The following is a 24,112-nucleotide window of genomic DNA, read 5'->3' as shown; positions in this document are numbered from 1 at the left end:
AATATAAAATAAATGCAGAAATTGTGAGAGTATCAAGTGTTCGGTTACACAAGAACTTAGTGCTTCATTACTTGTTTTTAGTATCTTTTATCTTGAAATTTTTAAGACATTCCTAATAAATAGTAATCTAATGCTGCTAATAAACATAATTATATGATATGTTATACGATAATATAATAGCGATTAACAAATAACTATCTTTCATCTCTTTACAGATTTTGTTTAATTGTTTTTACGCTATTTACAATTATCGCAACAGTCACCGTTCTGCTGTCAGCTCCACACATTATCGTGCAATAAGCCTAAATGAATACGAGGTTTAAGCAAAAGCCTAGGATAAACATATTGAAACTGCATACTTTAAATGAAGAGAAATATTTATTTTTTTCCAGAGGAAAAATCACTTACATAGATACTTACAAAGAGAGGAGAATAAAATGGAGGAGAAATGCAAAGTCAAAGAGATTTAGCATTTACATAGTTGTAGTTTAGTAGATAAGATGATGAGACTACTCAATAATTAGTAAATTATACGAAAGGCAATTGAAAAGTTCACAAAAATCAATACAAAAAAATTGTTAATTAAATTTTTAAGAAAAAAAAAAAACTGAAAACTAGTTAAACATTAAAAAAATAATAATAAATACAAAAAAAAAAACATGAAATATATGTATATACAAGTAATAGTATGTAGGGAAACTGGCAACAAAATGGTTACTTAATACAAGCAAATTGAAATACCTTTATGACATGACATAAGTAAAACTTCAAAACAAACTGCCGTACACAAATATGTTGAATATTTCGAAAAAAAATAATAGTAAAAAAAATAAAAAATTACACTACACTATAAGCTATGCTAAAAAATATATACAAAGATACATACAGATTAGTAAATTTATGTGAATAGCAAACAATCTATGCGGCAAAATTGCATGCGCAAAAAAAAACAAAAATCTAGCATGCAATAAAAAAATTTGAATTTTCAAATTCAATAAAATAGTAAAATTAATTTTCAATAATGCGTTCATGATAGTGAAATAAATTGTGAAAAATTTGTAATTTTCTTATTTTATAAACTGTATGTAATATGAATGTTAAAAATGTCATGCGAGAAAAAAAAAAGCAGAAAGGTAACTACCGCATGTAGACAGCTGTAAGGTAATTATTTTTTTAATTAGCATAGCGTATTATTAAAAAAGAAGAAAAAACAATTAAATTAATTAATATTAAAATAAATGAAAAAATAAGTGAAAAAACAGAGATTGTTCCTATGAAACATAGAAATACACAAACACTTACACAAAAGTGCTTAATTTCATACAAAATTACACAAAATGCAATGCAAAAATACTGAATTCGTATAGCAAAAATGAGCGCAAATATATATTTAATTACATATAAAATTAGTTATTGCAAATTAATAAATAAGAAAATTTTGCATACATTGAGGTTAATTAGCAAGACACACAGTAAAACATACATACGCATGGTATTCACAAAAGCTTACATAGAGCAAATATTCAGACAGACACCGAAAGCGTTCAAAGCGTGCTAAACATTTGCCTAGTACTACCCAAGCAACACACAAGAGTAATAATCCACAAGCAACATTACAGAATTACTCAGCAACACACAAGAGTAACATTACCCAAGCAACACATAAGAGTAACATTACACAATCAACATTACAGCATTACTCAAACAACATTGCAGCATTACTCAAACAACATTGCAGCATTACTCCAACAACATTGCAGCATTACTCCAACAACATTACTCAAGCAACATCACAGCATTGCTGCAGCAACACGTAACGGTAACATTACTCAAGCAACATTGTAAAATTACTCTAACAACTTTACAACACTACTCCAGCAACATTGGAACATTACTCCAGCGACATTCCAACACTACTCAAGTAACCTCACAACATTACTCACACAAATACACACCATACAATACATTGAGCGTTTGCTAAGAGAGCGTTTGAGCGTTTAAAGTAAATGTAATTGAAAACGAGAGCACAAATACCAGTACTATAGTAAACAAAGAGAAATACAACAAGCAAATAACGGAAATTATAGCAGAAAGAGTGTGTCAGACACAAAGAGTTAGTGGGAACGAACGAGCGCGAACGAGATAGAACAAGCGATAATGTAAATTAAATGAATAAAAGTGTGACAGAGCGAAATAGACAGAGAGAGAGATATGAAATATTTTTTATGTGCATTTATGTATTGTAAAGAATTTAATGAAAACAAATTTAAGACAAATGAATATGCGTAGAAATAAGAAGTAAGCGATCGATGCAGGCAAAAAAAAAATAAATGGGAAACAAACACACAACACAAAGATGAGTACAGTACGCAGATTAGCTGAACTCAGAGTAGTATTAAGTGGGAGAGGAACAATAATAATTGCAGGTGCAACAACTATACATAATTTTCGATAGAAATTAGCGAAAATAGTTATGAGAACACTATACTACTTATGTAAAAAAAAAATCAATTCAAGAATAAATTAGACAAACAATAAAAGAATGTTGCGAAAATAAGTGCACACAATATAATTAAAAATTAAGCAGTCAGTGAAAGGAATTAATTGAGTTATCATTGCAGTAAATAATACGAAAAAGTTAAATAATAGCAGGAGTAGATAAAGGAAAGGAAAATTAAAGAGTTTTTTATTTCATTTTATTTTTGTTTGTTGCGCACACTTTCAGAAAAAAAATTAAATGCATTAATAGCAATCAGTACAGTTACATATTAATATTTTTTTTTTTCGAAAATAAATTTCTTTTAAAGGACGCATACACAGCTAACTACATGCATTATATGTTTGCTCTTTCTAACTACGGTATTACGAAAGTTTAGTGAAAGTTTCACGATAGTTTTTGTGAAAGCTTCTTTAGTGTTTAGTGAAATTTAAAAATGCTTAAAATAATAATTAATGTAAAGTTGCATTTTTAGAATGTAATCTTAACTAAAACCTGAACATTTTTTATTTCACTTTTTCTAATCGATTTTTAATGTTTTCAGATGATGTTTATTCAAAATTTTATATTGAAATTGTCTGATAACACATACATATAATTAGAAAAAAAAGTTTGAACAGAAATATTGTAAAGCTAAAATCACAAATCGATCAGAATGACATCTTATGAAGCCATTTCTTCCTTTCTTTTTCATTTTTACCCAGTCTCGAGCCAAAAAAAATGTGTACTATAATAAGTTCATACTACATGGTATTTATTTTATCAGAACAAAACTTTCTGTAAGATTTTCAGTTCAAAACCGAAAGTTCAAGCGAATAAAGATTCGTCAATTTCCTGGAAACATGTGAAAATCGCTGAAATCTGTAGTGAAATATCAAATCCTGAGTTGAAGTCTGGAAGGAGTACAACTCAATTGTTGGATAATACAAACTTACCCAAAACAAAAGATTTCTTCAGTTGAATAATTTTATTTTTGTTATTTGAGGAACTCAGATATCGATCCAAAAAACTTATATGTATGTATACGCAATCGAATTTATTATCTACGGTTAACAAAGATATCTCATTATTCTATACAATTTGAACTGATTATTCCAAACTCAATATTTTATCAAAGAAGTAAGTCTCAGCGCTAAAATGTTTTCATGATAAAATGAGTAAAGATATATAAATATGTATGTGATTCATTAAACTTTCGCAAATACCGTATATTAATTTCAAATTTTGTTGCAACATTCCGACCCCACTGTACTGTAAAAGTTTAAAAAATTTTGTTGCGCTTGCTTGCTTTGCTTCGAAATTATATGTAAGCTCTCCAGTTGCTTTACTTTTCAAAACACAAATGTTAGTTCCACTAAAAAATTTTAAATTTTCCTTAACACTTAACGACAAAATCGAAATTTTTTTTAAACCAACCCAATCACCAATCTAATTTTTTCGTGAGATTGTGTCATAAGTAAAAAAGTGTAATTCGATTTTTGATTTAGCCTTCAAAATCGAAATATTTTAATTCGAAATTCAAGAAGAGGACTTTTTAAAAAAATTATTATCAATTACAAGATATAGCTAATAAAAAATCCAAATTAAAGATATAGTCTCAATTTTCTTCTTAATTCAATGGTATGTATGTACAACTATTTCGTCAAGCTTATATGACAGATGTTATAACGAGTCTCGTATTTGTCGATATAAATTTTTTTGTCACATAAGTTTGATCGAAAAGTTTAAAATTTAGATTATATCTATTTTTTGGATTTTTTAGTAGCTATATCCTATAATTGATGGGCCTATTCATTGAATCCGTATCGATCGAAAAATGGTTCGAATCGATCGAAAAATTTTACGTCGGAATCATTGAAAACGTATCGAAAATAAAATTTACGATCCTCTTGAACTCACTTACCGACTCGAAAAAATTCATTCCGCGGCTAATAGTAAATAATAAATTTTGTTCGAAATCTACATTGAACAATGAACAAAAGCAAAAAGCACAGACACTTTATCAAATTTGTCGCATTTATCGAAAAGCAGTTTTACGTTCTCACTTTGTGGTAAAGCAGTTTATCGACCGAATCAATGATTCGGAACATTTTCGATCGAAAATCCTTATCGTATCGAAATCGAATTCGCTGCGGATTCAATAATTAGGCCCAACAATAATTTTTTAAAAACTCCTTTTCGAATCCAAATATTTCGAAAATCGGGGAATATAGTTTTTTTACTTACGACTCAATCTCCCGAAAAAACTAAGTTTGGTCCAATACCAAAATATAATTAATGATATACATAATAGATAAAATATTGCATTTAACTGTTAACTTAATTTCGAAAAGCATTTTGCTATTTTAAGGGTTGCCATAACTTCGGCATTTATAAACTGTTTTTCGACTATGGAACATCGATGCATTATTAGAAAAAAGTTTGTTTAAAAAGTTTAAAACGTCTCATTGAAGATCTAATGCGCCAGATCTAAATTTTTATCAGCTGATAATCAAATTATTAGATCCTGAAATTAAAGTTCTCCAAAAGTAATTGGCTTCTAAACATTCTAGTCGAAACAAGGATAAGTAGAGACGAAAATATTGATGTTGTATAATACGGTTATAAAAGTGAACGATGGTAATTAAATCATAGGTTTGCCAAGTATCTTTATTTCCAAAAGGTCTCGCAAATCCCATTTAGACTGGTGCTTAAACCATGAACAAATACTAAGATTTAAATTACATATGAGAATTACGGTATAATTCTACCATATAAAGAATATAAGACATTTTAAATGTCCAAAAAAGGTAACCCTTGGCTACCGCTTTTTAAATGCTTATTGTTTAGCTTCCAATTAGTTACTTATATTCTTCTTTTTTTCTTAAAAGCTAAAACAGTATTTGGATAAAATTCTGAGACGTTTCCGCTGTCTTGATCTAGAGTTACACTGTTTTACAAAAGTATTTCTGGAATCTAAATTCAATAGTTTTCTTCAACAAATATGAATATGTCTTATCTGTTTTGTAAGTCATAAAATTTTTCAAATCTGCTTCATTTAATTCAAATCTATTAGCATTCTTCATATATTATTTGATGAGTACACCTAAACTAGCAAGGTGTGTAGTCAGCCTAAAGATACTTAACTTTGTACTGAAATTTAGGAATAACCGTTATAAGCGCTCTGAACTTAGTCTAATTAGTGTTCTTGCAATACACAAAATTTACTACGCATTCACACATATTATTAATTATGTAAGCTTCATCAAAATCAAAGAAAGCGCGAAACGTACACGATCCCTACACATTTACGTTTTGTAATGAAAATCCCTCCACCAGAAAATTACTGAACTCAACTGATAACTGTGTACTTTAATAGTTATAATACTTTTTTAAAGCAAATTTTTCAAAAACAATGAAGAAAAATCAAGGTTGTTTACGACGAGACCCACAACACTTTTCATAAAAGGTACATAAATACGCGTTTAAGTACATATACATATATATGGTATATATATGTATGTATGTAATACTTTCCTAAAAAATACTTAAGAAATTACTTTTTGCAACGTATAATATTTATAACTATTTAACTGTAAGTCTCTATTGTATATGAATGTAGACCCCGAGCTCATTTACAAATCCCTACACAAGTGAGAAAAGCCAACAACTAACGGTGTAATAATGCTTAGTACTTACTATTTAGTACGATTACTAAACTAAATACTATATTATACAAGCAAGTAATCGTGTGTATTTTTTTTTTTTGTGCTAACAAATTGAACAAATTTTTTGCTCACTAGTGTATGTGTGTGTTTCTTACAGTTAGATAGCTGCGCGTACACTGTGTACCACTGCAAATGGTACATACATACTAATCTAATGTATTTCAATACGAAAATCTCTTAGCAAATTTTTATAAAAATATTTATTAGACGCATAATTGTCTGTATGTGTTGTTTTCATTTCTTTTTATAACTTATATAATATAATAATAATAAATGAAGTATGAAAAAATGCAAAACTTTTAATTAGCAATACACTTTTCTATGAAACTGTCTACATGTTAAGCATTAAAACTTAGAGCCTACTCTTACTGAAATCTAAACTTCTACTAAGTATTAGCAAACTAAAAACAAATACTATTTAACAATAAGTTAGAGCTAAAGCGCGTCCTTTTCCAAAACAAAAAGAAATGCAAAAAAAAATGTATTTAAAAACAAAACCAATCACAGCCGAAAAAGGATACCAAAGACGAATTTAATTGACAAACTGTGGAAATTCATTAATTCTGAAATGTATAGGGTGGTGGTAAAGTACACAACTAACTTAGTAATTAACTCTGTAAGCAGCATAAGTGTTGAATAAATTTTTGAAAATATTTTCAGCAATTCAATTAAACACACAGTTTAATGCGAAAATTACACAAACAAAAAACAAAACTCTAATTGTACACCAACTTTTCGCACACAGTGTATATTTTGAAATTATAAAATACTTAAACATCGATGCTGAATTATGTATGTGCAGTTATGTTTTGCGAATTCAAAAATTAAAGTTTGGCATGCATGAAAGGATCAAGATATGCCATTGTTTAAAAAATATATGTATGTATATATATGCATATATATGATTTTTATATATGATTGTTGTTGCTAGTTTAATAAATATAAATAAATGCATAGGCAAAATTAATTAAGTGTAAGTGAAACTGAATAATTTAGTTTAAAAAAATGTTACGAGTATACTTAGAAACAATAAATTAGTATTGAAAAAGAAATTCTACGAACTGATTTCCATACATCTACCGTTAGGCGGTACACTTGTTTAAATAATACACAATATGCACAGGCTCTATTATTAATTATCATTATTATTATATTGTAGTAGTAACGGAGTGGCATTGTGTGGAGTTATGGTAAGCTCAGAAATTCGAAAAAAAAGTTTTCAAAACTATTTTCGAATTTGGTACTTATTTCGACTATTAATAGTTTTTAAATATTTTTTAAATAAAATATATATTAAACTCATTTTTTTTAACCAAAATAATTTTTCAAATTATGATTGGAAGAGAATATTCAAATTTAAAGACAACTTACAACTTAATCTCAATGAAATCAATTTAGAATATTCTTGTTTCGAAGCCACATCACAGTTTCAGTTTAAAAAGTTTTTCGAACAAAGTAAATTTTCAGTATTAAATGCATTATATTAAATACATTTAAGTTTCTTTAAATACATTACAGTTTCATTACTTCCAACATTCTCCAATATATTAAGTTGGTTCCGAAGGAATGTGATCTAATTCATAATTGACTTCATTAAGTTGTTAATAGAGTTGAATTTACAATGCAAAAATTTAAAGAAAAAAAGTTATAATAAATATTAAATTGAATGTTAATTTAATCATAATTGTCTACATTAAAACGTTAATTTCATCGTAACAAATTGTTAATTGAGCCAAAATTATCTTGTAAAAGTTTAGGAATTGTTAAAGCAACTAATTTTAATTGTCATATTAATTAAGTCATAATTGAACTCCATAAAATTGAATAATGTAGTCATAATTGAACTCAGGCAAAAATAATAATTTACTATAAATTCAATCGCAATTAAAAAATAATAAAACGTTTATTGTTCTCAATTTAAGAATTTTAATCTAAATTATACAAATTAACTTTTAATTAATTATGAAATAATTGATAATGGAACATATAACTGAAAAGCTATTAAAATAATCTTAATTTAATCATAATTGTCTCAATTAAAACATTAATTTAACCATAATTAACTTCATTAATTAATTGTTAATTAAGCAAAAGTTCAGACACTATTAAAGCAAATAATTTGAATTTTATGTTAATTTAGTAATAATTGAACTCAATTAATTTTTATTTAATTCAATGAACCAAGCAAAACTAATAATTTATTATAAAGTGTGTCGCACTTTTCCGCTATTTTGAAAACACTTAATGAAGAACCAAGAAATAATTGATATGGAACACACAACTGAAAAGCTATTAAAATAATCTTAATTTATTCATAATTGTCGCAATTAATGCATTAATTTAACCAAAATTAACTTAATTAATTAATTGTTAATTAAGCAAAAGTTCAGAAACTGTTAAAGCAAATAATTTGAATTTTATGTTAATTTAGTCAAAATTGAACTCAATTAATTTTTATTTAATTCAATTAAACAAGCAAAACTAATAATTTATTATAAAGTGTGTCCCACTTTTCCGCTATTTTGAAAACAATTAATGAAGAACCAAGAAATAATTGATAATGGAACACACAACTGAAAAGCTATTAAAATAATCTTAATTTATTCATAATTGTCTCAATTAACGCATTAATTTAAACAAAATTAACTTCATTAATTAATTGTTAATTAAGCAAAAGTTCAGACACTATTAAAGCAAATAATTTGAATTTTATGTTAATTTAGTAATAATTGAACTCAATTAATTTTTATTTAATTCAATGAACCTAGCAAAACTAATAATTTATTATAAAGTGTGTCGCACTTTTCCGCTATTTTGAAAACAATTAATGAAGAACCAAGAAATAATTGATAATGGAACACACAACTGAAAAGCTATTAAAATAATCTTAATTTATTCATAATTGTCTCAATTAACGCATTAATTTTAACAAAATTAACTTAATTAATTAATTATTAATTAAGCAAAAGTTCAGACACTATTAAAGCAAATAATTTGAATTTTATGTTAATTTAGTAATAATCGAACTCAATTAATTTTTATTTAATTCAATGAACCAAGCAAAACTAATAATTTATTATAAAGCTATTTTGAAAACAATTAATGAAGAACCAAGAAATAATTGATAATGGACCACACAACTGAAAAGCTATTAAAATAATCTTAATTTATTCATAATTGTCTCAATTAACGCATTAATTTAACCAAAATTAACTTCATTAATTAATTGTTAATTACGCAAAAGTTCAGAAACTGTTAAAGCAAATAATTTGAATTTTATGTTAATTTAGTTAAAATTGAACTCAATTAATTTTTATTTAATTCAATTAACCAAGCAAAACTAATAATTTATTATAAAGCTATTTTGAAAACAATTAATGAAGAACCAAGAACACATGAAATTTAATAGCAACACTTATGTACCCAAATTAAGATCCTGTTTTTTATTGTATTTCGGTTTGCATAGGTTTCTAGAATCCCAATCGGTCGTAAAGTTCTTTTTAAATAGGTTGGTTCCGAAGTTTTGTGCTATTGGACCCATTTTGTATCAAAATTTCTAAATACTTTTATATATTTTTTGGTTGTTGGTTGTTGGATATTTGAAGACCTCAATTAAATTGATAATTAAAATTAATGTGAATTTTAACTTTTTAATAGTTTTTATATAAAATACTGCAAAATTTAGTGCAAAAACCCCCACACAATGGCACCCTGTTATATAAGATGTTTTGTTTTTACTATATCCTCTGTTAAAGCAAAATGACGTATAGAACTTATCACGAAAACGTCGAATTTGCATAGGAACTAAAATCATTTGCAACAACTGTACTTAAAACATATACAACTGTATATGTTAACATAAAGGTTAGTAAATATATAGCATATACGCTATGAGACACTGCTGGAGTGTACAGGAAAAATATGAATTGTTTTCAATAAGTAAGTAATTTTTAGAATATTTGAAAACCTCTTAGTGAATAATAGGATACAAATAGAAAGACCGTTAATTAATTGTTATGATTTGCACGAAACAGTTATTATAATTATTATAATTAAAGGGTACAGTAAAAAAAAAAACTGTTGTGAAAATAAATAAAAAAATAGCAATGTTGAGAAATAAATAAATATGAAAAGAGCAGTAAATCTGTGCTACATACAAGTAATGCAATTTATTTATTTTTTTTTTAATAATAGCTGAAATAATTTGTTTGAGCCTAACTACGCTGCACATTGAAAATACAAAAATTATTTAAAAACATGAGAAATTAAAAACCGAACCCACCATAAATAAAAACAATTGACAATTCATTATTTTAAACCCCGCCACAATTTTGACAGTCAATGATTTATGCAACATACTTTTGCTGTGTTTTATAAGCAATTAATTCAAATAAATAATTTTAAAAATTATTAATAAAAATGTAAATTATTTAATTTAATAATTTATTTATTTTTAATTTTCCTTTTTAATATTAAATAATTTATTTTTGGTAATATTGCATAAAACAAAAAACAAAATAAAAATACAAAACAAGTACCAAATACTAAATTGCATGTAAAATATAAAGAAATTAAAACTAAAACCAAATACAGACAATTAATTACATCTTAATTTAAAATATAAGTATGAAATTAAAATTGCAAATAAGTTGTAATGCATACAAGGTCTGTTGTCGATCGATCGTTATTGACAGACAAAAAACTGTTTCGTCACATTGACGATAATTAAAACATGAAATATTAAAATAATTTAACTAAAGTATTAGCATAAAATTAGTTTATGAAATTGATGAAAAGAATATAAGAAGTGAGAAAAAAAGTAATTAAGAAAATACAAAAAAGAAATAAGAATAAAGATTTTCTTTTTGGAAAAAATATAACGCAATAAAATGACTTGTTTTCTTTGGCTGCAAAGTTTTGGAGGGATTTTTCACAAATTACGGGTAAACTTTCGGTATTATACTATGTTTACATATGACGAGATTATCTCCATTTACGAGCTTAACTCGATAAACTGTATTTAAGAAATGAGATTTACCACGCAAAATTCCTCTCTTGATAATCCGAGATTATAGAATTATCTCGTTTTATACAACTAGATTTTCGGTGTTATTCCTAGTTTTATTGATAATTTTGCGAAGAAAAGCAGAAATGTCAAATTAAAATGTAAGCAAAAATGGCCGACACCAAGAGAGAAATTTGTAATACAACAACACATTTGACAATTGATAATCTCCTTTGGCTATATGTAAACGGTTAGATTATTGAACGAGCTTAGAACGAGATTATTTTCATATGTAAACATACCATTAGACTATGGTCATGCAAGGTTGCTTGAGCTAATCAATTAGGTTAGGTTAGGTTTGTAGGCAGATCTCTGTAAAAAAAAACCAGATCTCACTTAGACAGCCTGGCGCTGTCCATTGTGGTACTAATAAAACTCTCTGTGGATCAAAGACCTTTAGGATTCAGCAAAACGCTTGGAATCCGTTACAAATTTCTTAAGACGGCTAATATCGATTCTAGCCAATTCGCTACGATCGCCGAAAAAGGGCCTTCCGAGGTGTTTCAACCTCAGTCTGGCAAAAGCTGGACAATGTAGAAGGAAATGCTTAGATGATTCCATCTCGCCTACCTCCATACAGCTTTGGCAACTTGCATCTGTCACGATCCCAAGTTTCACCGCATGGGTACCCATTGGACAATGTCCAGTAAGTACACCCATGCTGACGCTAAGATGGACCTTGTCCAGAGAAAGCAGTTGAAAGGACCGCTTACGCTCCACAGAGGGCCAAGGACCTCGCCACTGCACAAGTACAGGTAGTTGACCAGCGTTTGACGAGCTCATGCGTAGTCCGCATGTCCAGCGCTCTTGCGCAGGTGGACCATGGACTACCAATACGCTCCCATTCCGACGTCAATGTAGCTAGGGTACCCTCCCTTGCAAGCTTGTCCGCTATACAGTTACCAACGATCCCGCGGTGACCGGGTACCCACACTAGTCGGATCGCAAAATAGCTAGAAGCTATTGATATGGATCTAAGACACTCCTTAACTAGCACAGAGTGTACTGTCATCGAATCCAATGCCAGTATTGCCGCCCTGCTGTCGGGGTGAATACATACCTCTCTTAAAGATGTCACCGTACGGAGCAGTGCGTCCACTGCCACTTTAATCGCAGCGACATCTGCTTAGAAGACACTACAGTGGTCAGGTAGCCTAAAGCTGGTATTGATAGAGAGCTTTCTGCAGAAAACTCCCCCACCCACCTTTCCCCTTAGCTTCGATCCATCCGTGAAAAAGCTGACTGAACTTCTCCCTTCACACATATCCCTCGTAGGTACAGGTGCAGAGAAGAAACCTCTAGGGGACGGTTCCGCGGTGCAGTGGTCCAAGTATTCAGGCCCTGCTTGGGACCGATCATGTACCCAGCATCTCTGAGTCTGACAGCGACCTTTACCGCAGTGCATCTACCGGCGATATCAACAGGCATGCAATTAAATTTCAAATAATGTTTGCTATTTTTTTAGAAATAAATTGATAAGAACAAGATTGACACTTCATGTTAACTGAACATCAAGAACTCAAATTTTCCGTGTCTAAACGCAATAATATAGTATTTTTAATTTGAAAATGCGAAGTTATGCGAAGCTCGATTACCTAAAACTATGGGTTAATTATCCGAGACTGCTACTACCAGAGATTTCTTTAGACAAAGTAATATTCATTAAGATATAACACATTGAGCAACAATTACCCTAAGCTATGGGTTAATTACCCGCTAGCGCTACCAGAGATTTCTAGTCAAGTTTTATATGAGTTTCTCATGGGCGAATTAAAGAAACCAAACAAATTTAAAGAGCTGCAACTTATGTAATTGATAGTTTCCATTAGAATTCCTTCAATGTAGTTGGATGTATATCGAGTAATTGTAACTTGGTGGCTAATTATTGAATATACATTAAAATTTTAAAACTAAATGCGGACACTTTGTAATAAATTAATTTGTCCACGATATGGCAAGGTAGTTTATGCATTTCGCCGCTAATTTTTGATAGTCGCTTTGTGTTTAGCGTAGCTTGAATTTATTTCTAATAACGCTTGATATCTTTCAAGAAGAATGGATGAATTTAGTGAACAATTAATTTATAAAGTACAAGATCACCCATATCTGTATGATGACCAACATAAGGAATATAAAAACTTGATCGCCAAGGAGCAGGCATGGAAGAAAATTGGCGAGGAATTGAAAATGTCGCGTAAGTATGCATACTGCCACAGAAAGCCACTTGTATGCCGGAATTTCTTGGCAACAGCTACAATCAATGGAGAGTTTATTAACAAACCACAAAAAAATATCTATAGATTATGTATATTATGTTGAAAAAAAAAAATTAAGCTCATTATTTTTTGTAGCCATGAAGGCCAAGGCGCGATGGAAGAACTTGCGCGATTCCTACGTAAAATACAAGAATCAATTGAGCAAAGTTAAAGACGTTACAGAGCAAGAAGCTGTTAACAATCGCTATATGAAATGGACTGGTCGCTCATATTTATCTTTTTTAGATGAAATATTAGCACGTCGGTCACAATCGTCGTCTCACGTACAGCTAAAGTCCGAAAATGCATCATCGCCGCATCCCACGAAACGCGCAAAAAGTGTGCAGCGTGATGATGATGATGATGAACAAAGCTATAAAAAAGTCAAAATGGATAAAGTAAAGAAGAAAAGTCAAAATAAAATTCGTTCAACTTTGAATGCTTTAACTAACAAACGGCGTCATGAAAAGACACAAATGAAAGAGGCACAATCAATTGAGGAAAGTTCACTAATAGCACTCAATGCAAAGGTTGAAAATCTAAACATACCACCTGACAATTGCCTTGAGATATCTACCACAAACGGCATACCAACGCATGATGGCAATGAAGCAGTACCTAAATCCAATGAAACTGCCTTGCATTACTTGGAAGACAAACGAAATTATCTGCCGCAAACTATTAACGCTGGCAGGGATGCAATTGATCATCTGTTCAGCAGCTATGCGCAAACATTCCGTGCGCTACCGTTACGCCAGCAGGTGCACATAAAAATTGAGATGGCAAAACTTTTCGCCACTGCTGAAATCGAGAGCCAACAATAGGAATTATACATATAATATGTGTCTTGCCTTTGTGCAAATCTATGATTTTTCTTTATTTGTTTTGTATGTAAATGAAGTATTACTTTTAAAATAGTAAGTGTACATGTTAATATGTATTGAATGTGAAAATATGTTTATGTTTCATAACAGAATAAATTTATTTGTTCGCTCGTGGTCTTGCACTCGAATTCATATATAACTTTAAATACTTTAAAATGAAATTTGCTTTAAGGAATGGTATTTTTTGTTTGGGTTGTGTTCAATTTTTCTTTCAAATTGATTCTACAACTTCAAATACAGCTCAAACAGTTTCAAATTCGCAATTTTATTACAGTTAAAAAGTATGTTTACATTTTTAAATGACATTTAGTAATAATCACATACATAAACGTAAACAAACAAATATTGACAGAAAATAATTTATAAAACTCATAAACGAAAATATTAAATTTAAATTAATTTAATGGTTTACAAAACGCATTGAATGCATACAATTAAACGTGTAAAGTATTACTAATTAATGAAGTAATTTAACAATGGTGTGCGTGTGTTCTAAATTTATATACCTACATTTCAAAAATGTATTAGTGAGTATTCTCAATGAGCGCAATACAATTAGTAAAAATTAATACTAAAAAATTAAATGATCTGCATTTGATTCGAGAACTTCCAAACTTGTATGGCAACATGAGGCAGAAAAAGATTTTTAAAATATTTGTATTACATACATTAGTATGTATATATAACTTCTATCGCACTTGCAACATATTAATGCGCCTCTTCCTGACCCTTCTTCGCCGACCACTGCAAGTAGTTCGGCTGTGTTGCTGCTTCATATTCTTGTACCAAGCAATCGACCACATCACGTGAGTCATCCAATTCAGACAAATCATCCTTGAAAATATCTTCACGCCGAAATTGATCAAGAAAAGCGCCACGCTTTTTAAGTTTATCATATTGTCCCAAAGCACGTTCAAAAAGCGAACAAATACTGGTGTGGTTAGCGAGCATAAGACCCGACACGCGATGACTACTCTGCACGTAAGGTGATGAACGTGATAGCGCTACTTGTATGCTCGCTGGTCCCCATGGTATAAACTGTGCTAACTTACGTTCACGTATACGTTGTAGTGACTTATGCACCTGTGTGGGATCCACTTCTCCCTAAGGCAATAAAGAAAAGAAAATAATAATTAATAAATAATAACGATGTGTAAACTGATGTGCAACTCACTTGTATGATATTCAAAATTGAAATATAACAGTGATGATTGGTTTTGTCCGGTCCAGTAGACACCATCATATTTTTTGGTTGTAAGAGGCGACGCATAACATCCAACACTGTAGTTTTACGCACGTTAATCGTTTGCTGTAAGTAAATTTGTTTATTTTTTCAACTTTTCAATATCAACTATACAAAGTGGCTTACATCGTTATCGGTCGTCAAAGGCGTATATCCCGTCATTAAGAAGTGCAGCTGTGGTGTTGGTATTAAAGGTGCTGTCAAACCAATTAGATTATTATTCATATAAGAAGGATAACGTAATGTTGTGGTGCTGACAGACATTATGGTCGAAACCAAAGTGTTAATTTGTGTAAAACTTGGATTTTGTATATGTAGACGATCAGTAGCAATGCGATTTAAAGCTGTATTATCTAGCACAACAACACAATCAGCACAGCTAGTTAAGCGACGTAGTGTCAACAGCGAGTTATATGGCTGTACGACAACATCACTGATCTCATCCTGATTTGGAAAAACACTGTACGTTTGTATTAACTTTTTCGGAAAACGATCTGATAAACGTTCCATAATATAAGAACCCATGCCTGAGCCAGTACCGCCAGCTATTGAATGGCACAGCACAAATCCCTCTAATGAATCGCTACCGTCTGCTTCGCGGTCGATAATATCGAAAACCTCCTCTTGCAGTTTTTCACCTTGGCTATAACCGGAAGCCCAGTTATTGCCAGCGCCACCACCATGCTTCGACAAATAAACATTCTCCGGATTATAGAGCTGTAATTAAAATATAGCATTACCTCAATATAATGTTGTAGTTGTTCATCAAAGCAACCTTTGCGTACGGCGAACTCATTATAGAGTGTATGACGCGTGGTTCCAAATCCAATAGCACAGCTCTGGGTATGTAATGATCATCGTCAGCCTGATAGAAGAATACATCTTTTCTATCAACACCATCGGTAGCAAAGTCTTCTAAAACACCACTGGGTGATATGCCGTGTTCAAGACATAGACGCTTCCAAAACTCAAATCCAACTACAGTAAGTAAACAATTAGTGAAGAAATATGCATTTGTATACGGTGCAATTGCGCCAGAACTGGGAGCTAGTCCTAAAAACATATATACGATACATACTTTGATTGCCGCATTGGCCCAACTGCAATGTAATTATCTCGCTTGGCATTACTTCGTTTTTAAGATTTCCAACTTTTATGACGAATTTACATTTATAAACGAAACACACAAACAAGTTTTGTCTTAATTCACTTTTAGAACGAATAAAATTTTTAAATTTAATTGACAGCAGCTATTAATGTTTTGGTAGCATTTGCATACTTTGTTGTTTTCGGCTTTTACGGCGAATTCGTCATTGACAATTTGACAATTGACATTGAAGATTTAAAAATATACATATAAAATAAAATAAAACTACATCCCAACAATTTGAATATTAACTATAATAGAGGAAATATGAATTTTTAAATATTTTTAATAATTTTTAAATATTTTATTATTGTATTATTTTAAATATTTTATTAATTTTTAAATATTGTAACTATAAATTTTGAGCATTTTTGGCAACACTGCTTGATTTCAAACAAATGCAAATTTATCTCAGCGTAATATTTATATTTTTTGGAAATAATGGAGAAGCTTGTTATTTTAAAAGAAGTATTTAATTTACTTTTCAATGACAGTGAAGATGAAGAAAGTGATAATGGCATACAAGTGGTTAAAAAACATTTAACAAAATATAAGAAATCCAACAAATTGCGTAGCTCCAATTTTGAGCGGTACAATTGTAGCAATAGTTATGAAGGTCCTGTAACGGTCAAGGACGCAGAGAAAACAAACATTTGTTTTGATGAGGACATAATAATACCAGTGCCCAATAAAAACGTTTAACAAAACTTTCGCGTAGAAACTGTTATATTTGGAATAATCTGCAGGGATATTTATCCATACTTGTACAAAAAGTATGTCCCTGGACGAAATGCATTAAATCTGGATAAACAGGTCTTGACTATGTTAATTGAAATAATTTTATCAAAATTGAACAATTAAATGTTTATTTATTTTTATACAGATCAATATCAGACAGGTTTGGTGTTTGTACTTCAACCTCATGGAGAGTTATTTCCAACGTGTGCAATGCAATACTTAAAATGAATGAGGAGAAACACATCATTAAGTGGCCAAATCTAAAAGAAGCGGACAGCACTACAAAACATTATAGTGCTATTTATAATTTAAAAGGTGAAATGAATATAAAATATAATTGAATATATAAATACCCTATAGTAGTGATTTAAGTACCAGGAGTTCTATATATATATATTTTTATTTTTTTTTTATATTTTAGGCGAATTAGGTTGCATAGGCAGTTGTCATATAAAGATTAGAGCACCAATTAGTTCAAATAAATCATATATAAATACAGCTGGAACTCATTCTGTTCTCCTGCAGGCAGTATCAAACGAAATGGCAAAATAAACTCAGGTTTTAAAATTTCACTAATATCGAATGTATAATATCTCAATAATAATTTTTATTATGTTGTTATTAAGTGATTGGGCAAGGGCTTGGTTAATAACACCACCTGGTGAATTTAGCGATAGACAAACAGTTTTTAATACAATACATTCTGAGTGCCGTGAAGGTCTTAAACGTTCATTAAGACTACTGAAAAGAAGATTTCAGAGGCTTTACTACATAGATAGTCTAAGGTCTACTGCTTTAAAAAAATGCATTGATGTTTGCTACATTCTACACAATATTTGTCTGCCAAACAGCGATATTACAGAAGAAGACATTGAATATCAAGTTGAGGAATATGACAGTGTATTGTGCAGCGGCAAAGTCGAGACTGAGGTGGTGTCGCGTAAAAGATACTTACGAATGCATTGTTTATACGAATAAAATTTCAATGTTTAAATAAAAACTATTCTTTAATATAAAATTGTACATTATAACCATTATGTATTACATTTTATCTACCATTCTCTCGAAAATTTCAAGAAACTTTCTAGCCATTTTCATTTTTTCTTGATGCCGTCTTTCTCTGGCATCCTCTATACTTTCATAACAATTATGATTTCTTTTACATCCGCTGCATTCGTAATCATTCCGTTCATCTTCACTTATTGGACGACTACGACATGCTTTGCTATATCGATCTGTGTCAATAACTTTAGACCTCCGAACTCCTCTTTCATCACTGTCTTCTTTGCGAAATACTGGACCTTTACTAATCTGACTTTTATGCGTTCCACCACTCACGTCCTCAGCACTGCTATATATTTCCTGTTCACTGTGGTCTTCATCACTATGATCTCTACGTCTTTTTCGAGATTGTCGAAAAGTGGAACTCTTCGGCTCTATAGTGTATTCAACAAAATCGAACTTTGTTTCAAAGCCAGTAGTAAAGGCATTATCACAATTTGCAGTCAGTGAGGAGTATATTTCAGCTTTAAGAATTTCATCAATTTGTTCATAAAACTCCCAACTCAATTTTGTTTTCGAACCTTTCATCTTTAGGTATGTTTTCTTTAGACCTTTCCATTTTGATTCAACTTGATCATAAGCCAAGTTTGTTTCAAATTGATTGTTAATTTCCTGTGCAATTTGTTGAAAAGTAATTTTCTTTACGCCACATTGTAATTGTTTGTAATTTTGTCTTATCAAAGCAATCAACAGCGCCGTTGTGTCTTTGGACCATTTAAAACCTTGAAAGTATTAATTTTTCATTTTTTTTTATTTAAAATTAAAATATTACTTTGGAATATGTGTTTGTGTATATGCACTCACTTTTGAATTTAATTTCGTTATTTGCCATAGTGTTTCTTTTTTAACTCTATGAAGATTTTAACAGCAAGAAATTCTCAAAGTTCTGCTTCAAACTTAATGTTTAAATTATTCTATAGATTTAATAATGAAAATATGCGCAAGTGGACACAAATTAAATGTTATCAGAAATATTTCTATACTTTCGTAAAATCCGGAGTAAATAAAATCACAAACAAATTCTACCAGCCGTTCTGACAAATTTAATACAAAAAACATATGACACATTTCCGATAACTTATCGACTATCGCTTGTCACTTATTCTAATTGACGTTAAATTTTGTTTATTTTCTATATTTTCCTAATACTTGTGAGACAATTTCACAAGAGAAATTGTTGTTTTATATTTATATAAAGTTATTGTATAATTAAGTATTCATTTGATTTGCATTTCAATAATAATCATTGAGAAATATTAAAATCGATAGTTGATATAATCTAGCATAAATGATTATTCGAGTCGCATAAACAAAACCAGCACAGTAGAACACGACCAGCACAACTACATAGAATTGTAAATTGGAATAACGAAATTTTACCGGTGACCACCAGTGAAAGCATATAGTTTTATTATTTTAACAAATAGTTTAATAATTATTATGTCCTCAACAAAAAAAGAAATTGACACAGATCGCTGTCAAATTGCATCCTTTGTGGTGTTTGATTTGGAAACAAATGATTTGCCATATAATTTCTCAAAAGTCGCTATTACGGAATTATGTATGTATGGTTTTTCAACCAGTGAGTTGGACAGAGATCCAATAAAACTGAAAGAAATCGAGAGTATAACATTAGAGCTCGAACAACCACGACATTTGCATAAGCTTACAATGTTATTCAACCCAAGACGTCTCATACATCCGAAGGCTGAGAAAATTACTGGTAATGTTTGAGATATCTTTAAAATAAATGTGTATAGATTATACTTCATATTTCTTACAGGTTTGAGTAATTATAGTCTTGAAAAGGAAACACATTTCGATGAAAATGCTGCCAGTGTAATCACAAACTTCCTTAAGCACATGCCACAACCAGTATGTTTGGTTGCACACAATGGTGATACGTTTGATTTTCCGATAGTGAAACAGACGTTCAACAAGTTAAATTTAGTACGAAAAATATTTTTTTTTTATTTTCTATATTATGTATACATGTTCCATTATTACTTTATAGAGCCTTCCGTGCGACATCCTATGTGTGGATTCTTTGATGGCATTTCGGATTTTGGATCAAAAAATGAAAGAAGAATCTTCAGCTGCCGAGATATCTGATGCCAGTATTTGTCGTACTAATATAGAGGAATCTGTAATAAAATTATCCGATTCTGATGAAAGAAATGAAACTGTATTATTGGACTCCAGGCAGACACTTTCTGAGCAACTTGATGCTGAAGCAAAAACCGACTGGCAAGCACGTAACGAAACAACACCTAGACGACCCATTGTTACTGGTGTAAAACGCTCGCATTCCCATACCTCCACGGGTGAAAAAACTTCTTTTAAATCTAAACGAACACTCTTTGCAAACTACCAACTTGACAAATATCCACCAAAAGATGTGTACAAATTGGAAAATATTTATAAACGTATTTTTAAGAATTCACCCAAAAATGTGCATTGCGCTGAAGCAGATGTGGAGTCTTTAATGAATTTAATGAGAGTGTACGGTAGAAGTTTCCTTGATTATGCAAAAGAACGTGCCATACCTTTCGAGGATATATCAATAAGACGATGACAAAAATAAATTCTACATGTCGCTGCGCACAACTTTGTGCACATCTATATGCAATGCCTTAACAAAACAGCAGTCTTCCATTAATTATACTCAAAATATAATTATTATGTACCAGTGTTGGAATTATAAATAACAATTTTTTATAACCGAGACAGTAGCAAGTTGTTTATAATTTTTTTTTTTATGTAAATTCACTTAGTGTAGCAAATATTTAAGAAATTGGTTTTGAAATACACCAACTATCGTAACTTTCGAAGTCAACGTACTTCGGCAGCGTAAAATTATAATAATGAGGAAATCTTAAAATATGGAATTTCTGTTTTAGTCGTAAAGCTGAGCTTTGTATACATTTATTAGTCATATGTTAAATTTCCCCAATATGATTGATAAACTAAAATGTTGTGATAATTCAAAATTCCAGTTGAATAAGTTGTTATAACAAACAATTGCACGCAAAGCTGAGCTTTTTATTCAACATTTATTAGTCATGCTTTGAATTCATCGCAAAACTATTCATAAGCAAAAATGTTGCTATAATTGGATAATCCAACAAAAAGCAAGATCCAGTACCCGTCGGAGGAAGCAGAGGAAGAGGAAGGCCTTCACTCTGTTGGAAAGACCAGTTGGAGAGCGACCTGGCTACTCTTGGGGTTTCCAACTGGCGCCAAACTGCGAGGAAAAGAGAAGAAAGGCGCGCTATTATCGATTCGGCTATAATCGGCTAAACGGTTTCTACGCGAATTCCATACATGTACATACATATATTCTTAAAAAGACTTTTATGTATGTTAATGCGAGCAGCGCACGACAGCCTCTCTCGTGTTGCTCAATATAAAAACAAAAAATTTTGAAATAAATGATTCACCCTTAACCGTTTCCAGCATTGCGTTTGATGAGTTTTGTATGTACGGGATTCCCATAAAAAAACTATTTTTATTTTGCTAAGGTATCACAGAGGCACTATTACAGAGAAAACATTGTAGAACGCGGGATTAAGCCCACATTCCCAAAAAAAAAAAAAAATCTATCCAAATATACCCCTCAATAGTGTGGTCTTCTGTACCAAATATGAAAAATGGATTATAATCCTATATCAAACGTTTAGTTTTAGGACTTACAAACAACTGTTATCTGAACAAAACTATTATACTCTCTGTGCAGCATGTCGCGAGGTAGACAAAGTCATAATGTCTAATGTTTAAAGCGATAAGCTATAGATGCAATAATATACAATGCAAAAGTTAAAAAAATGCATATCAATTTAGATTAGATTGGTCACCACAATCAATTCATTTTATTTGTTTTTCCTGTTAATCGATAAAGATAGATACTTGACTATTCTATACAAAACATTTTAACTTTTTACCATTCCATAAATCGCACATTCAATTCCGGGGAATAACAAAAATAATCAAACGTCGTCCATCAAACGATTCAACGCCTACAACATCTACAGCCGCACTACACAAAATTGAAAGAAAAAAGTTTGCAAGCGATATCAATAAAAGTTATGATTTACCGGATATGTATGACGGTAACAAAGAGAGGATGTCTGAATATTTAGAAAACGATATATTTAACCAAAGGATATTTGAACTTTGTGATGAACCGACAGTAAATGTTGACAAGGCAGAGAACCAACCAGAGACAGTACTTACACTTGCAGAACGGCTCGCTGCTGAAACAAAAACCAACTGGCAAGCAGATACTGAATGCACACCTACTCAAAAAATCGATAGGGGCGTCAAACGTCTTCCATCAAACGATTCAACGCCTACAACATCTATAGCCGCACTGCGAAAAGTTAAGCGAAAACTATTTGTAACTGAACAAAATACCAATAAGAGTTATGATTTAGCAGATATGTATGAAAGAATTTTTAAAGTTAATTATAGAAGAGAGACATCTGCTGAAGCTAATGTGGCGGCTCTATTGCATTTAATACAAGTATATAGAGGGCATTTTTAAGAATATGCAAACAATCATGCATTCCCTTTCGAGGAAATATTAGTGGGTACCGCTATTCACCAGAAACTGAAATCGAATCAAGTTTGCGACGAACAATTTTAAGCATTTCTTGCACTTTCACAAGATGGTGTACAGAATATAATTACATATATTTTTTCACCTAACGGTTATTTGTAACCCCTAAACTAAACAAGTTGACAAAAAGATTTGAAATCCGGTTGTCTGGTTGTTCGTCGTCCGTGCAAGCGGTAACTAGAATAAGAATTGAGACATCTTAATGTAAATTGACACACGTGTTCCTTGGCAAAACTACTAACCAAAATAACGGAGAATAACCACACCCACTCAACGCCTGAAGCATGCATTTTACAATAAAGATGATAACGAAAAGTTGCATTCAAATTGGTATTAAAATTGAACAATTGGCGAGACACCGTTCTCATTTGGGTCAATTAGTACATAGTAATTAGTACTTGTTATTTGAAAGTTACAGTTTGAAAATGGAAATATGACATAATTTTAACATACGTTTAAACTCTAATTGATTGTTTATCTTTACAATATATTTATGTACATATATCTAAATTTAATCCATGTAAAAGAACTCGAAATGGAACCAATAAAACATATCGGAAATAAACTCCTTACAAATTACTAGATTGAAGGTGTACCACGGTTCGTCCAGGATTTGTCAAAATTATAACCTTTCAATTCAGAGGAAATATCTTCCTGGCAAATTGCAAGAGTATAAATAAAATTTTCAAAAAATAAATTGACTTAAATATAAATTTATAAAAAAAATTATAATTTCTGTTCTAATAAAATTTCCAAGAATCAATAAAAAACTCAAATATTTTATTGTTTGGTGTTATAGTGTTTTGAGGGTCTGATGTCAGATCCTGAGCTGGTCTCCTGGCAGTTGGCTGTCAGCACCGTCTAAAAGCAAAACATATTTCGGAAAATTCCACTTC

The 24,112-nt window shown here is 30.6% G+C and overlaps 5 protein-coding genes and 1 long non-coding RNA gene across 10 annotated transcripts in view; 4 read left to right on the top strand and 2 right to left on the bottom strand.

Moving 5' to 3' along the window:
* LOC105219235 (neuronal acetylcholine receptor subunit alpha-7) overlaps window positions 1–6,454 on the top strand; it is a 585,197-nt gene extending 578,743 nt beyond the window's left edge. For all 5 annotated transcript variants that reach the window (XM_054228333.1, XM_054228332.1, XM_054228334.1 and 2 more), the window contains one exon: window positions 216–6,454. In XM_054228333.1, coding sequence (XP_054084308.1) covers window positions 216–300 — 85 coding nt within the window. In that variant the 3' untranslated portion in view covers window positions 301–6,454. The remainder of the gene's footprint in view (window positions 1–215) is intronic.
* Window positions 6,455–13,243: 6,789 nt separating this feature from the next.
* Window positions 13,244–14,536, top strand: Adf1_9 (uncharacterized). Its single transcript, XM_011195232.3, has 2 exons — window positions 13,244–13,463; window positions 13,621–14,536. The coding sequence occupies exons 1-2, from the start codon at window positions 13,325–13,327 to the stop codon at window positions 14,346–14,348; spliced, it is 867 nt and encodes a 288-aa protein (XP_011193534.2). The 5' UTR covers window positions 13,244–13,324; the 3' UTR covers window positions 14,349–14,536.
* Window positions 14,537–14,643: 107 nt separating this feature from the next.
* Window positions 14,644–16,955, bottom strand: LOC105219230 (tubulin gamma-1 chain). Its single transcript, XM_029044879.2, has 5 exons — window positions 16,730–16,955; window positions 16,427–16,629; window positions 15,778–16,368; window positions 15,583–15,717; window positions 14,644–15,512 (listed from the first exon to the last, which is right to left on the bottom strand). The coding sequence occupies exons 1-5, from the start codon at window positions 16,776–16,778 to the stop codon at window positions 15,117–15,119; spliced, it is 1,374 nt and encodes a 457-aa protein (XP_028900712.1). The 5' UTR covers window positions 16,779–16,955; the 3' UTR covers window positions 14,644–15,116.
* A 139-nt stretch (window positions 16,956–17,094) lies between these two features.
* Harbi1_5 (uncharacterized) lies at window positions 17,095–23,952 on the top strand. The gene is made up of 3 exons (XR_008470298.1): window positions 17,095–17,611; window positions 17,682–17,851; window positions 22,630–23,952. It is a non-coding gene; the product is annotated as an uncharacterized Harbi1_5 (long non-coding RNA).
* On the bottom strand, window positions 18,525–19,628 carry LOC105219233 (uncharacterized). The gene is made up of 2 exons (XM_011195228.3): window positions 19,403–19,628; window positions 18,525–19,320 (listed from the first exon to the last, which is right to left on the bottom strand). Exons 1-2 carry the CDS (start codon window positions 19,428–19,430, stop codon window positions 18,578–18,580), a joined length of 771 nt encoding a protein of 256 aa, XP_011193530.2. The 5' UTR covers window positions 19,431–19,628; the 3' UTR covers window positions 18,525–18,577.
* Trex1_1 (uncharacterized) lies at window positions 19,757–21,330 on the top strand. The gene is made up of 3 exons (XM_011195229.3): window positions 19,757–20,321; window positions 20,382–20,548; window positions 20,613–21,330. Exons 1-3 carry the CDS (start codon window positions 20,039–20,041, stop codon window positions 21,171–21,173), a joined length of 1,011 nt encoding a protein of 336 aa, XP_011193531.2. The 5' UTR covers window positions 19,757–20,038; the 3' UTR covers window positions 21,174–21,330.
* Window positions 23,953–24,112: the final 160 nt, after the last annotated feature.

This window comes from Zeugodacus cucurbitae, chromosome 3 (assembly GCF_028554725.1).
Source record: "Zeugodacus cucurbitae isolate PBARC_wt_2022May chromosome 3, idZeuCucr1.2, whole genome shotgun sequence".
Taxonomy (NCBI): domain Eukaryota; kingdom Metazoa; phylum Arthropoda; class Insecta; order Diptera; family Tephritidae; genus Zeugodacus; species Zeugodacus cucurbitae.
Note: the sequence above shows the minus strand (reverse complement) of the source record. Positions and strands in the feature narration are given on the sequence as shown.

Excerpts from the sequence above, each read along its gene's own strand:
- Adf1_9 (XM_011195232.3), top strand. The coding sequence starts at position 13,325 with ATGGATGAATTTAGTGAACAATTAATTTATAAAGTACAAGATCACCCA. Across the intron at positions 13,464-13,620 it reads CGAGGAATTGAAAATGTCGC|CCATGAAGGCCAAGGCGCGA; the intron begins GTAAGTATGCAT and ends TATTTTTTGTAG.
- LOC105219233 (XM_011195228.3), bottom strand. The coding sequence starts at position 19,430 with ATGGCAAATAACGAAATTAAATTCAAAA. Across the intron at positions 19,321-19,402 it reads TAACGAAATTAAATTCAAAA|GTTTTAAATGGTCCAAAGAC; the intron begins GTGAGTGCATAT and ends AATACTTTCAAG.
- Trex1_1 (XM_011195229.3), top strand. The coding sequence starts at position 20,039 with ATGTCCTCAACAAAAAAAGAAATTGACACAGATCGCTGTCAAATTGCA. Across the intron at positions 20,322-20,381 it reads GAAGGCTGAGAAAATTACTG|GTTTGAGTAATTATAGTCTT; the intron begins GTAATGTTTGAG and ends TATTTCTTACAG. Across the intron at positions 20,549-20,612 it reads CGTTCAACAAGTTAAATTTA|AGCCTTCCGTGCGACATCCT; the intron begins GTACGAAAAATA and ends ATTACTTTATAG.
- LOC105219230 (XM_029044879.2), bottom strand. The coding sequence starts at position 16,778 with ATGCCAAGCGAGATAATTACATTGCAGTTGGGCCAATGCGGCAATCAA. Across the intron at positions 16,630-16,729 it reads GGGCCAATGCGGCAATCAAA|TTGGATTTGAGTTTTGGAAG; the intron begins GTATGTATCGTA and ends TACTTACTGTAG. Across the intron at positions 15,513-15,582 it reads CAATTTTGAATATCATACAA|GGAGAAGTGGATCCCACACA; the intron begins GTGAGTTGCACA and ends TTATTGCCTTAG.